General features: G+C 47.6%; 1 protein-coding gene across 4 annotated transcripts in view; it reads right to left on the bottom strand.

Moving 5' to 3' along the window:
- Positions 1-1,372: 1,372 nt before the first annotated feature.
- The window catches only part of ARHGAP1 (Rho GTPase activating protein 1), a 28,316-nt gene continuing 14,450 nt past the window's right edge, over positions 1,373-15,238 (bottom strand). For 3 of the 4 annotated variants that reach the window (XM_051621747.1, XM_051621745.1, XM_051621748.1), the window contains 10 exons: positions 10,642-10,729; positions 10,266-10,397; positions 9,714-9,800; positions 8,996-9,094; positions 8,147-8,254; positions 6,843-6,919; positions 6,365-6,442; positions 6,090-6,218; positions 5,841-5,944; positions 1,373-5,193 (listed from right to left, as the gene is read on the bottom strand). In XM_051621747.1, coding sequence (XP_051477707.1) covers positions 5,014-5,193; positions 5,841-5,944; positions 6,090-6,218; positions 6,365-6,442; positions 6,843-6,919; positions 8,147-8,254; positions 8,996-9,094; positions 9,714-9,800; positions 10,266-10,397; positions 10,642-10,729 — 1,082 coding nt within the window. In that variant the 3' untranslated portion in view covers positions 1,373-5,013. Of the gene's footprint in view, positions 5,688-5,840; positions 5,945-6,089; positions 6,219-6,364; positions 6,443-6,842; positions 6,920-8,146; positions 8,255-8,995; positions 9,095-9,713; positions 9,801-10,265; positions 10,398-10,641; positions 10,730-15,238 lie in introns of all 4 variants that reach the window. The other variant, XM_051621749.1, reaches the window with a different exon arrangement.

Here is a 15,238-nt window from a genome sequence, read left to right as displayed (position 1 = left end):
AGGAAAACCAATCCAGCTGCAATGGTGTTTATGCTAAGTTCTGATCCTGTGGTTGCATGTAGAGTCTGTCCTGCCTACTACAGCACTACCGCAGGGACACCTGCTTCCGAGCTCCTCTGAGGCCAGCGCAGATGTTGCCACAGCACAACCCCAGCAGCGCTGGGTCTCTGACCAAGCCCAGACAGGGCCAACTCCTGCGCTCCCTGGAGGTTTGAGGTACTGCAGTTGGCACCGTAACCACGCTGGGCCCGCTGTGGGGGGGGTGGTTTCAGCACCAGCCAAGGGGTGGGAAAGCAGAGACTGTAGCCAAAAGCACATGAAAAGGCCCCAGAGAAATAAGCAGACCTCTCAAGCCTAGAACTGACGGACTGCTCAGTAAGTTACAGCAGATAATTAATTAATCAGACTACAAGGACCATAAGCAAAGCATGAACTGACCAGATGCCAACAATACCTCTGGCTACTTGTGAATGGCTGACAGCCTGTCACGAGTCATGCTGAACAACAGTCAAGGTGCAGAAGGAGAACTGGCACCTCTGGGAAGCCCTTATTTGGACAGTTTCAGTACTAACAACTGAAAGGCAGTGTGCTGGTGTGGAAATACAGGTGTTGCCACTGGCATCACACATCACCCAGACCCCACGGGCCCTCACCAGTGCTCAGGGTGCTGCTTGGTGGTGATGCTTTTAGCTTCAGTGCTCTCTGTTCTCCTAGTCTCACACCCACTATTAGGTTCACTTGTTGCTATGCTTACGTTATCAATTGTAGTAATCTCTTTGCCTATAAGAGCCTTTTTACTGGTCAAAAAGCTTAGTGATGTAATCAGCAAATTACAGTGTCTTAAGGTAATTAACTGTGTGCAGAGCAAAGGGTGGAGTGGAGTGGTCCTAACCAGCAGATTATTGTACATCAAGGAGTTAGTGATTCACACAGATTGAGACAAGAAGGTGCAGGCCTCTGCTGCACGTATCACCTAGCCACAAGCTAACCTTAGCCTGCTAATCCTAACTGGGAAGCCTCCAGGTGGGTCCTGCTTGGCAGCTGGTGATACCAAAACCTGTGCAGCGGCCTGGGTCTGCCTCTGGGAAAGGGCAATCCTAGACAGATTGCTCATAATGACAGGGAGACTGCAACATGGAAGCCCAGCCCTGTTCAGGAAAGAGCCAAACTTGCAACACTTCATTTTTGTTTGAATTTTGTTTTCTAGCCTGAGGCTCCAGCAAACTTGCATTTCTTCCCCGAGTTATACACGTAAGAGACATTTCATATTCACCTTGCTCCCCTCTCTGCATGCTTGTAGCAGCATAGCCAGCCTTACCTCAGTTTTTTGTAGATGTGCCACAGCTACTCCCCCTCGACAGACACAGCTGGGTCTGGGATTACATTTTTATTGAAATACAAAAAGTGCAAACTGTGAAATATAAGATTGGTGCAGATTAGAAAGAGATACACAATGTGAACCGTGAAAACCCCAGTCCTGCACCTAAACAACATCAACAGAAAAGAAGGCAGGGAACAACAGCAACAAAAGCAAAGCCAAAACTTTGCACGGGAGCCCCCGTGCATTAAAGAGGAAGCAGGGGCCAAACTGGCCCTTGGCTCTCTCTCAAATTAGCAAACGTTGCCACAAGGCATCCAGATGATCCAGCACCCCCCGCACCACCCAAAACCTTGGATGTCAATGCACAGCTTGGGCCAGAGAGCAGGGAGTGAGCAGAGGCCATTAAAGACAGCAGGAAGTTTAGCAGAGGGGAATGGTCTAGGTCCTAAAAAGCAGAGGGTCGAAGTGCAACAAGTACCCCCACAGGGAGAAATGGCTAATAACTAACCTGAAAGATGAGCCAGGGAAGAGACCCTTGGGCAGCTCTACAGCAAGGAGAAAATAGACAAAGACCAGCACCCTAATCAGATACTACCCCCCAGCTTGGAAAATAAACCCAGCATGGCCAGTGCTCTGGCTTTGTGAAGAGGCTGACCAGGCAAGGAGGGGATTTAACCCCCTGGGCTTGGCAGATGCAGGCTCTGGTAGCCACCCACCCAGCAGAGGCTGCAGGCAGGCCCAGGCCAGTTCCTTGCCCAAGTCACAGGAGGGATATTTTAATACAAGGCATTCAGGAGAACAGACTGCAGAAGCAAAAGCAGCCCTGGTTACTGTGCCTGCTCCAGGGCTCCCAGCAGCTCTGCATGAGGAGCAGCAGAAGTGAGGGGATATTTACACCGGGTCTCTTCCAGGATTTGCGAGCACTTTCCCACCATGAGCAATAGCAGCTTCCTGAATACCCTCCAAATCTGCTCCCTGCAGGCACTGAACTGGAGCAGGCTTTTATCCCTGCCTGCAGGGGATGCACCAGGCTCCATTTTGCTGAAAAAAGGAAACTGTATTTCAAGAATTCAGTTGATGAAAAAAAAAAACAACAAGAAAGAAAAAAAAAAAGCACCCATCAAAAACTCCAGCCAAAACAGGGACACCTGCAGCAACCCCTGCTGTACCCCTGGAAAGGAGCTAAGCTACCCCAGTACTGCTTCTCCCTTGCTACTGGGCAGGGATATGGCTGCTCTGCAGGGCTGGACTTTGTCACCCTCCCTGGGGAGACAGGGCTGTGCTTCATGCCCCAGCACACAGGCACTTCCTGATCCAAGTTGCTGACCTTGGGCTGTCTCCTGCTGTCCCAGCAGAAGGGAGCTGGATTTGCCTTTGCTCTAGGGGGATGTGAGGCCAGTGTCAGCTGCAGATAGAGTCATAACAAGTCTCCCCTCCCCATACTGAGACCTACATAGAATTGGGTGTCTGCAGGGAAGGAGGGGATGCACTGGGCTCCCTCCACCTCCACAATCCTCCCAGGCTGTCCAGAAAGCCTGGCCTTTTCAAACAAACACTGGGGCAAGTACAGCTCTCTCCACACAGTCCATCCCAGAAGATTACTCCTCCACAGCACATCAGCCCTGCTAACTTCACCTAGCAGAGATCACGGGTGAAATAGGACTGGAGTATTTCTACTTCCAAAACATTTACTTGGTTACTGCTGTAAATTATTCAGGCTGAAACAATTCATATCCTGGCCAACCAGGGAAGACTCCCTACTCTTGGAAGAGGGAGACTAAGCAGCCTTGTAGCCTCCAAAGGGCAAAGTTCTTCAGTAACTAGAAGGGATCAGGAACATCCCCTGCTCAAGCTTAGTACTGCTCAGTTTCTTGCTCGCTGTCCCCACCCACGTGTTGGTGTTCCTGCTCCAAACCAGCTGGCTGGACCTGCACTGCTCCACAGAGCTGCCTACATTCACACCCATCCCCATTCCAGAGCTTGGCAAAAAGAACAATTTCTCTAATTCCTGCAACAGATGTCACTTATTTTTATTACAACTGAGGGAGGCTAAAATAGTATGAAAAACAAATTATATTTAGCATCCACTAGCTTTAAAAAAATGAATTCTTCTTGGTCCAAAAGATTTGCCTCTGTGGCCAGATGCAAGAGGGAGGACTGGCCCAGGCATACAGGGTAAAAGATAAAAAGATATAACACATGAGTGAAGTAAGGCTAGAAGTTCCTTCCTAACACCCTGCTGGGTGGGCCCAGGCTAAGGAGAGATTCTCTTTTAGCTCAGGTAATGGGAATGCTGCAACCCAAAACCAACAGTGATGCCCTAAGAGCATTTTAACTGCTTTGGGAAGGTGCCAGACCCACCCTGCTCTGAGCCTGCCTTCCAAATAACTCCCTCTCTCCAGCCATGCCCAGGGCATACAGGATGCATCTGAACAGGCTTCCATGGTAGGACAGAAGAAAAGTACGAACTGGGGAGTAGATGGGGCGAAGGCCATTGGCATGATGGAATAGCTGTTCCTTCACAGCTTTGGCACATGAGTGCTCAGAACCTGGGCAGAAATTCATAATCCAGGCCTGGTGCACTTGAGGGTGAGGGCTAGCCCCAGTCTCTAGACCTTTCCTCAAGGCCATGTTCTCTGTTACACTGTGCTGGAAAAAGCTCTGCTCAAAAAGGTGACTAGCCAAGGCAGTCTGTGCCAGCCAGCACAGACACACATGCCTGGCAGAGGGGAAGAGGACTTGTGCTGCTGCCACAGGCAAAAGCAGAGATCCTCAGTGTTGAGCAGTTCAGTGCCACCAGTGCACTTGCTCCCTGCCATTCAGGCTCACCAGCTGACAAAGGGCCACAGCCAGCACCCCCACACAGCCAGGTCTGGCACAAACCTGCCCAGCCAGGCTGGAAGTGCTGTTGGAAGGACAAACACACCTGACCTGGGGAACTACAGGAGGCACCACACCCACTACACCACAGCCAACACTGAAGAGTATCTCGAGTAGGTGACCCCACAGGGGTTTGGGCTGAATTCACCTTCCTTGTACTGGAGTCTGAAAGGTAATACAGCCCATGTGCCATGAGCCTGTCCTTCACTTGTCTGCTAAAAGCATGGGGTTTGCAAGTGCAGGACATGCTGCTACCTGAAGCACAAGGGCTGCCTGGCTCCCTTCCCTGCTTTAGGTGCCATTGGGGAAAGGCAGGATGCACATTCAGTGCTGAGAGATGGCACTGGCAGCAAGAACATCTCTGCCACCAGATCCAGCAAGCTTGCCCTAGCCCAGACAGCCCAGCTGTAGCAAGGAGGGGTGAGCTGGGGCTGTTGAGAGCTTAAACAAAAGAGATCTTTGCTGAGGAAGAGACCAGGAGGGCAGAAAAACTGCATGGGAGGGAAGGAGGAAAGGAAGGCAGATAATCTGATAGGGCAGCAGACTGGTGATGAGCCCTGGAGGTGCTGCACAGACTGGCAGGTGGGTTAGGGCTCCACTCTCAGCAGCTGGGAGAACAGCTCCCCTCCCCATCCGGAGCAGCAGGTCTCCTGCTCGTCTATTTACACACCTTCTCCACTGTCTCCACAGCCCTCACTCTGCTCATCACCCAGAGGATCAATGGTCCCTTTGCACTGGAGGCAGCTTGGTCACAGGTCCAAGACAAGGTGGGAAAGAAGATGGGAAGGTGGGCACAGTGTGCTGGCCTGGATTCAGGCCTCCACATTCTCAAAGAGCTCCTTCTGGTGGTCGAGCAGGAACTTGGTAAAGGTATTGATGGGGTTGATGGCTTTTAGGGTAATGGCTACATCTTTGGCCCACAGCAGATTTGGGCCAAACACAACTGCCAGGTTGGTGTTTGTCATCTTGTTTCTGTCACTGTGACCAGAGACCTATGTCAGAAGGAAAGAAACCAGTGTGAATCCTCCAGAACAACACAGCAGCTGCCCTTCACCCTCCCCAAAGCCAGACCTGACACACTCCCAAAAGCTGAAGACCCAGTGCCAGAAGACGGCTGGGGGAAACGTGATCCAGTAACAAGGAGCAATATCTTGCCACCTGTCACTATGGCTTAAGCACCAGGCCATATCTTGTCAATAGGCCCAAGAGCACTGTGAGCCAGTATCTCTACAGTCCAAATCACCATTCTAACTAAACGATCTTCCCTCTTGCAAGAATAGCCTTGCAGTAGAAAGTTCTGTAGGGTGGATCTGAGACCCCTCTTTCTAGTCTAATCTTCTACTCAGATATTTTGCAGTTGTACATCCACCCTGGGGAGCTTTTCAGCCTTCCTGGTACAGACCACACAGGCTTAATGCCCACCTGCACCTCCCAGTGTTATAAGAAGCAACTGCTTAGGCTGGTTCATCATGATCATTCTTGATCTCTGTATAACAAGAACAGAAGGTAAAGAAAAGCGATTTCCAAGCTTGAGACCCACTTCCTCTCAAAGGAAAAGAGGGAGTAGGCAGTCAAAAAACTGATTCAGGACAGTAGCAACTGATCTAGAAAATGAGTGCCCACCTTCGGAGCAGCTCACCTGCACCAGAAAGGCTGTCAGTAAATGGAGCACTTGGTAGTTTTCTTCTGGCAGAGTCTGGAGTGTTTTGCGAACAACAGCCACACGATTCACCTCCTCCACATCTGAAAATCAAGAGACAAAGGACAAGCAGATGAAAACCGTGTTTTCAGTCACAGGGTATCCCAAGCAGGACTGCCCCCTCTGAAGGTATCTTTGCCCTTGACCAGTGCAACATTCAGGGAGTAGAACACTCTTGTTAGAACTCACTCTGGAAGTTGACAACATGGCCGTAGAGGCCAAAAGTGAGGAGAGGCTCAGGCAGCTCCCTCAAGAAGGTCTTGAGAATCACAGCAGGGAGGTGGACATCTTCATACTGCTGGAAATCCACAGGCATGCCTGAGAAGACAGAGCAGAAAGACTCAGTGCTCACTGGCCAAAGCAGGTCCTCCTCCAAACAAAGAATGGGACTAGTTTCAACACAGTTCCAGCTGTACAATAGTAGTTAGGGGATGAGACGGGCTCTGCTGCATTTGGACACTTACCCATGTTGTATTTTTGCTGGACCTCCCTGACAACCTGTGTATTTGCCGATCTGCGGAAAATGCCCTCTGTAGCAAGAGCTGTGAAGTGAGAGCAGATAGAGAAGAAAGATCACCCATGTGAGTCTCTGAAAATGCTGATCTTAACAATCATAAGTCCATGCTGTGGGGCATTCAGACAGATGTCAACAAGTCCATTTTTTCAGAGTACAGCAATTCTTTCTGCTTCTGCGACCAGGCAAAGGATACAAGGAACACTTTGCTACTGTTACACAAGTGGGACTACAGACAACTGGAAGACAGACATCTCCTCAGCCCTGCACAATCTCTCTTGAAGGCTAACTCAGCTAGTTTAGGCCTTTACACCTTATTCTATGCTGCTGTTCTTCTGTATCTTACCACACACTGGATGGGAACATTGGTGGAGGAGAAGCCACTGACACGGAACAAAGAGGGTCTTCAGCTTCCCCTGAGCACTTACCATGCTTTTGCAAATAAGCAATGGTGTCTCTGACCACCAGAGGAACAGGAGACTGATCAGGGTTCTTCTCCCTGAGACTGTGGGAAGAGAGAAAAGGTTACAGATGACTGGTCTTCCTTGCCCTGTATGCAGCCTCTAAGTCTTGAAGCTGCACACACAGGCTCTACCACATAGGATCTTGCTGTCCCAGTCCCTGCTTTAGCCATTAGTCCAGACCTCTCTCCTCTTCACCCACCATGATACATCATTCACTGGAGCAATTATGAGCTCATTACTACACCACAGGAATATTCCCCTATCTTCTGTAAATATCATAGCCTGTAGCTGCCAGGGCAAAGGGGTTCCAAGAAGGCAAGGCTGCTAGTTATCAATCAGGTGAAAAGGCTCAAGCTTCCTTCTTCCTTGCCTGTAAGAGCAAGGGCAGAAAGAAGGTGACATGAGAGAAATATAAATGGGGTAAGTTTACCCACTTCCCTCCTGTAAAGAGAAGATATATCAACCCAATGGATCACAGGGAAGACCTTGTGATACCAAGGAGTTCACTGCCACCCTCACATTCAATTGTCTATACCACTTGATAGCTTGGAGCTGTTCACCCCTCTCATGCTACTGACAAGCTCAGTCACAGAGCACCACAGGGGTTACATTTGGAGATGTGTTGAAGCTCAGGAATGTGTTCCCAGACTGTTTCAGAGGATCTGTCTGGCCACACAGTACTGGCTCCTCCTCATTCCCCAGGGAGGCAAAATCACACTGAAAGTTAAAAATACCTTCAACACTTAGCTGGTATCACTGGCCCTTGCCTGTGTCTGTTTGCCTATGTCACCATGCAGGAATGGGGGGTGGGAATCAGTACAAGAGTGAATAGAAGTGCTTTTAAAATAGAATTTAAGATATGAAAAAAACTAAGAAAGATCTGCAGCACTGCTCAGTCAAAACAGCATAACCCTAAAGACATCTCCATCAGCCTCCCACAGACTTCCTTTGCTTCCAGGAAGTTTCTAGCAACATAAAGCCATCTCCATGACCCTTATTTCGCTCCTCCCTTAGTGACTCTTAGCTGAAGAAACAATCTCATCCTAGTTCAGATACAATCTAGCTGGGGAATCAAGAGGGTGGAACTGAACTGAGTCACTCAGGATCTGCACATGAGTGCAGAGTTCCTCAGAAGAACGATAAAAGCTTTGTAGGAAGTCTGTACTGCAAGAAATCTTACAGCCACTTTTGCAACTGTTCAGTTAGAAACACAGTGATCTCATATCAAGCAAGTCAGGGCAAAAGTAAAACAATCCAGAGATACTCACTGCTGGAGCGAGACTCCAAACTGTTGGTTTGGCAGTGGTGGGCGTGGAGGTATTGACCTCTGGGGCACTTGTGAAGGCTTCTGCAGGGATCTCAGATATTCATCATATCTGCAGCAAAACACAGACTAGTAAAAAGCCACTCAGCCTCCCAGAAGAAGCATGCACCCAGCACTGCATGTGACCCACTGCACACCCACTGGTAACAGCTCCAGCCTTAGCATGATTGATTCCACCTATGCAAAAACAGGACAAGCAGCTCTGGAGCACAGGGGCAACAAGAACAAACATCTGCTTACCAGAAAAAAAAAAAAAAAAAAAAAAGCAGGGAAAAAGGAATATCCACCTGGAATCAGAAACTAGAGTAGCAGAGGATGACAGCGAGCATGGGCAGGAGGCCAGGACAGCATTGCTTGTGATGAGACAGTTGCATGTGTGTGTGCGAAGGACAGGGTATCAGTTTGGTAGGACAGGGTTTATGGGAACTTTGGGAAGCCCCAGAGACAAGCTGAACTGTGCAGAGTGAGGAAAGTAGGTGCACAGATGCAGCAGATGTGCACCATGAGCTCCAGGTCAGTATGAAGGTCAGCAGCTTGCAGAAAGCCTGACGGATGAGTTGGGAGAAGCAAGGATTGGAAGAGGATTTTTAACTCAAGGACAGAACTGGATGCTGGGGCCAAGGACGTGCAGGAAAGGAACATGAAGAGAAACAATGGTCTTTAAGGCAATGTGTCACCACTCCCTCCAAAATCACTGCCTGAGTGAAACAATCTCTCCCTCCTCTTGCCATTTCTTCAGAAAAGTCCCCTCCCACAGAGCCCTAAGCAAACGGGAGACAGGCAGCATTCTCACTTCAGCACTTGGCTTGGGATCCCCAACTGTTCCAGCTTCACATACTCCTCCAGCTCACTAAGGAGGTTCACATAAAAAATTTTTCGTCCAAACTTAAAGCTGAAAAACAAGAGCAAAGTAGTTATGTGAGGAATCAGGAAATCCAGGATCAGAATGGACTTTTTATGGGCAAGGAGAGCAGAGGTCTGCAAAAGACATCAATGGGGCAAAGGGGCAGGTATGGGTGAGCAGCAGAGATGCCACCCACATAGCTCTTTAACTTAACGTATTTTACCAGGAGATGCAAAGACTTTCCAAGTCACATTAGAAGCCCAAGCAGCAGCAGGCTCCCTAAAATGCTGGGCTTCTCCTTGCTAAGTTCAGCAGTAGACTGGAGGAAGTTTTTTATCAACTGTTCTACAGAGTTAGGATTTCAGCACCAACACCATTAATTAAATATAGTTTGGATTGATACTCTCACTTCCTTATTCATGATTAGCCTGCAACGCTTCTGCTTGGCTGGATAGAAAGAGAGAAGCACAGAGCTGCAATCTTTGCAGCTTCCCAAAACAGTACTTTTTGAGTCTGAAAATTACTGAACTCAGAAACAGGAAAAGATAGCATAGAGAGACTCCAGGGTGGGCTGGGCAGCCTGGACTCATCTTGTACCCCACTGAAAACACACCATTATTCCTCTGCAGTGTGAGGATGTGGGTGAGCCTCTTACAGTGCCTCCTACCTGATCAGAGGCTTGAAGAGAATCAGCAGGGTCTTGATGAACATGGTTGGGTGTACAATATACAAAGCTTTGATGTTCTTCTTGTACCTGCCAAGAGAAGCTAAGGATGAGCTGCACTTTAAGCAGAGTAACCACTCTTTCCATAACATTAAGGCACCTCGGGTGCTCCATTCCTTTTGCACTGAGCCTCACCACTCCCAAGCACCCACAGCCTCTGCTCTCATAGCTGTGTCAGCAACCTAAGGGCATGTTCTGCTGTATTCCAAGATTCACTGAGAAGCAGTGAGCAGCCTCACCAGGAAGCTGATGTGGGGCTGACATACTTGCACTGGGTCCTAGTTTTGCTGCTTGCCTATTGGCCTAAAGGATGTTAACTACAGAAGGAGCTGCTTATCCTGTGATTCAGCCTGCATTAAAAAACAACCCACCACCACAAGCAGCAGAATTAAGTGATAGTAAATTATGATCACCAGGCTACATAGGGGGCCTGGTGAAGATCTCCTATGTTAGGCAGCATAATGTTATGTCCATGCTTGCTGCAGCCTTACTTACTTGCGATCAAATTCCCTGTAGGCATCCCGCAGCCAGCTCAGGGATGGCTTGTTCTCACTGGTCAGGCCATGGTGCAGGTACACCAGTGTGTAATCACTCTCCACATACTGGTCCAGTGTGAATTTCAGGTACCTGAGAAGAAACAACTGCTGAACTCACTTCCTGCTCTGCTACAGAGAGGCTCTTCCTCCCTTTAGGACCCATTTTTGTGTGCCATAACAGAGGACTTTCATCCCCAGCAATGAAGGTGAGCATTTTTGGGAGGACATGTCCAGCTAAAGAAGCTACTGCAGATCACTCCAATCCCCGGACTCCAGCACCCAGGCATTATATCAGGCTTAAGAAGTTAACAGCAGCCTCCCAAGACACTACTCACCCCAGCAGTTTCACATGATCAAGTTGATGACTCGGTGGCATCCGACAGGCACTGAACAAAATTACTTTCCTTCCATATTTGTCATCACCTGCAGATGAAATGCCAGAGATTACAGGGAGTTAAGGACTACGTTGTGGTCTTGGCAGCAAGGGGTAAGCTGAGAATGGGACACCACCATGACAAGGCAGAAGTCAGGATTGCCACAGCCGCCAGCAGAGCCAAACCTTATTTTCAGCAGTTACCATGGGCCTAGTATGGAAGCAGAACCCTGAACACCGAGGACCTAGCAAGTCAACAATGCAAATGGAGAACAGAGTCCATGCTCCAGCCCTGAATGAAGGGGAAGGATGGGAAGCTGAGATGCCTCGAGGCATGTAGGGAGGAGGCTTCAAGGACAGAGTGCTCAGAGCATTAATCCTGCAACTTTGCCCCTGGGCACTGCTCCTGATGCACATGTGCCCAGGGAGGCACAGGGAAAATAGCCCCTCACAGGCACAATAACCACTACTACACATAGTTCCAGAGTAACTGCTTGTGGTCTGGTGCATTTGTTTCTTGCTTCACCTGAAGCTTATTCCCGCACACAGAACACAACCATTTAATACACTGGAAACCAAGAAATTCCTAGAAACAAGGCAGTCCCAGCCACATCCCAGAGATGAGAAGCAAACATCATTATAAGCCTCTTCTACAGACGGACTAAGCAGGGCTGCTGGATTCTCCAGAAGGATTGCCAAACAAGCTATTAACTGCTTCCTAGATTTTCCATCGACAGAGATATTTTTCCAGCCTGAGCTGGAAGGATCTCCAAAGTGCAGCACAACAAAGCATTCTATGCAAAAACTCAGCAGAAAACAGTCCCCATTACACTAGAGTTAAACATCCCATAAAGCATCTTCATCTCAGGGAAGACATTCCCAGCCACCTCTCGAGTCTTCGTAGACAACAAGCCAACTTTTCCCCAAAGCAAGTCTTCATACATCAGTGGACTTCTGCCAGTAGAGATATGTCAGCTGCATGAACAAAACCCAAGCAGATGGGCATGGACAAGCTTAGCAGACATGCCAGGGGAATGGAGAGATTTCGATAAGTAAGAACCAGGTCACAAATCTTTTGGACATATGGAGTTGAAGCAAAAGTCTCGTTCTCTCCCAGACACAACACCCAATCAATTTCCATAGGGATGACTTGCTTGTTAGCACTCAGTGGTAATTAACTGGTTCCTTTAGTGTGAAGGGTTAAAGTATTCCCATCTTTCCTGCTACTCACCCTGCTCTGAGAGCTATTTTCTTGTCAAGCAGAAGAAGCATGAAGCAGCAGAAAGGACTATAAAGATTATACACAACAACACTCTCCTTTCTCCCCCACAGCACAACCATCTCATACAGACCACAGCACAGAAAAGCAGCAAGAATTGCTATGTATGCAGGACAGCCCTGCAATACATCATTCCTCTTGAAATATATCCTTTTCCCTACATTGACTTACAATAGCGAGAGCATGCAGCCATTTTCTCACCTTTTCATGAGCAGTGGCCCTCAACTACCACTTGGTTACACTTGCTGTCCAGAAACTGAGATCTCAAACTGAACCCTGAACAGCAAACCTGAGGTTTCTAGGAACACTGCCTGTTAGTCACAGATGACTAGTTGGTGCTGCAGATGGCAGCCAGAGAGATCACATACACCAGCCACAACAATAATATGCCACTAACCCTCTTTTACCCCCATCTTGGCCAGAAGAACAGATTCTCTTGCTACTTGTTCACCTACATTTTTCCCTCCCAAGTCCCATTTTCAAGTCACTCACCAGACAACACAAGAGACAGAATTTGCTGATGCACACAAGCCAGAACCTCTACAAAAACTAGGGACACTGAGGCAGCACTAGGTACAGACCAGGAAAGGGGTGGCATAGGCCATCACATTGACATATACATGCAGAAGTAAGGAGCAATTGGGAAGGACACATGACCCAGAATGCAGGACTAGGAGAGAGCGATGCAAGGCTCTTCTGGAACAACCAGATACAGTCACAGCCAGGCCACAAGACCAACATTACATTGCATATCCCACGGTAGCCCATTCTCTGCCTGGCCATGAGTTTCTTGGTAGCTTGCTATGAGCTTTAGGGCTGGGTCTAATACACATAAGCTATATATAAAACAAAGGTGCAGGCTACAAAATCCTGGGCAGGGAATATGGTATATTGCAATTCTTCCCAGTGGTCTCAAGCCACTCATATGTTTCCATCTGGAAGACAAAGCATCCTGCCTGCACAGAGCAGCAAGAAGATGACAGCATCTGAGAATCTGTTTAGTTTTGCAGTGATGAAAGAGAATGGCCAGAAAGACTACAGATCTTTGCAGATCATAGCTCTATACTAAAGTCAGAATAGGTGCTATCTTCAGTTAGCTGGGAGGCTGCATTTCACACCAGAGTGGATGGCCTGAGGGTTAGAAGCAGACTGCAAGCTTGGTCAAGGCAGACCTTGGTAGTGAAGAACTGCAGTACACATGATCCATGTTATGTTGTGGGTGGCCACCCACTCATCTCAGGCTCCTGTGCACTGATTTCCAGACCTGACAAGCCACAAGTCAGGCACCACATAGCTTAAACACCTTCCTCTGGAATAACATGAAAGCCTATGGCAGGGCCTATGCAAAGTATAGCACCTTGCTCCTTACACAGCCTTGGTAAAAAGCTCAGGGATCCTTAGTAAAGAAAGAACTGACAATCCACAATTCTGCTGAAGGGGAGATGGCATGTTTCCCCTAGATAATTACCAGGGTCAAGTATACCAAAAGATAATCTACAGTCCTCTGCATGACTGACAACGGAGTGGCCCATTTTGCCTTTGAAATCAGAATGACTTTATGTGTGAGGCCTACACAGGCCTACACAGCTTGTCCATTACTGATTTCTGGGTTTCACTCGAGTTTCACTGCACTGAGCTCAGCCTGCCAATACAGACACTTGCAAAACAACCACCTACCAATCTTGTTTCCACTCACATATATCAGATCTGCCTGGTTCCTCCAGACATGACAAAATTCAAAATTCAGCATCAAAGCTGAACAATCAGTTGTTTTAATTTATAAACAAGAACCTAAAGCCCATTCCGTGCATTCTTGGCTGTTGGAGGAAACTGCCTGCAGGTGGCCTCTCTGTCTCCTACTGAACAGATTCTTATCGAATTTGATCTTTCCCAGATGCTCCATCCCTGTACTGTTTGCTTTCCTGTTTGCAATATTAATCTCATGTATCTAGGTTTTCACCCCCTATTTACAATTGCAAATAGCTAAAGTTTCCATTGCACACAACTACAGACCATGAAGTAATCACCGCTCAGCTTCCTAGGCTGGCTCCTACCTCTCCCAGATGAGGAATGCTCAATAGTTAACAACAAACCAATAATAAACAATTATATACTATCAGTACTCACAGAGTGCTCCAACACTGTGCATACCTTTGTAAATTCATACATAAAAAATATTTTCAATCTACACTGGAATGAAACTACCTCCCTATAGGATCTAATTCAGATATTTTTTTTTAACAACAAAGAGCAAGACTGTAGCCAATGTGCAAAGCCTGTCCAGTCAAGCCAGCTGCTTATCTAAAGAGACAGTAAGTTGTAGTACTGATGGAGACACTAATTCTCCTGAGCACTGTTATGGTGCTTTTAAGGCCCAAACTCATATTCTTCTTCCCACCCAAAGAGCAGCATTTCCAGTGCACCTCTGAGGCAAAGGGCAAGCAACATCATTGCTGTGGTTCCAAGCCACCAGTGCAGGACCATACTTCTAAAAGGGCAGAAGTTTAAATACTGAGGCTAATGTTTCAAAAGGAAACCTGCAGCAATACAAATGTCAGAGCACAAATTCGTATCAAGTACTTTCTTGAGACAGGACTGTCATTTAATAATGAGTCTGTACAGCCAAAATGGAAAATACATGCTTGACTTGCAAATCCTACTATCTTTTTCTAGGTATTTCTCCTGAAATACATCCGTCAGCCTTTATGCCATGAGGGGAGGCTGTCATTCTACTCACTGCAGTCCAGGGATCCTGTTCCTACCTTGAGCAGGTATCTTTGTCTAAGGGCCTATCATGATGAAAGATTCAAGTGGGAATATACTGGTTCTTTGACACCAAGAGAATGCTGATAGATAAAACTTGCCACCCAAACTAGTGTTATTGGTAAAACAGCAAAGTTAGCAGAGCTCAGAATCAAGGAAAGGACACCACTACATAATTCTGCAACATTACTACACAAGTTTCACAGAGTTTCAAATGTTTATCAGAGCCACTGTCGTTAAAAAAACTCTCTAATATAACTTCAGGTTCCTGCCAGACTTAGGACACAGCTCAGCAGTATTCAAGGGCAGTGTTTTAGCTGTCTGTTTAACTCCAGAATGGAGTTAGCCTCTCAGGAAAAGAAGGTAAGGACCTCAAAGTAGAAGTATTTTAATACATGACACCTTCCACCTAGATATTCTCAATATTCAAGCACTGCCAGAATCATAAACCCTTCCTTACCAAGTGACTACAGCTCTAACTAGAGGGTCAGATTAAAGAATGCAAAATGGGAGGATG

This window comes from Apus apus, chromosome 5 (genome assembly GCF_020740795.1).
Source record: "Apus apus isolate bApuApu2 chromosome 5, bApuApu2.pri.cur, whole genome shotgun sequence".
NCBI lineage: Eukaryota > Metazoa > Chordata > Aves > Apodiformes > Apodidae > Apus > Apus apus.
Note: the sequence above shows the minus strand (reverse complement) of the source record. Positions and strands in the feature narration are given on the sequence as shown.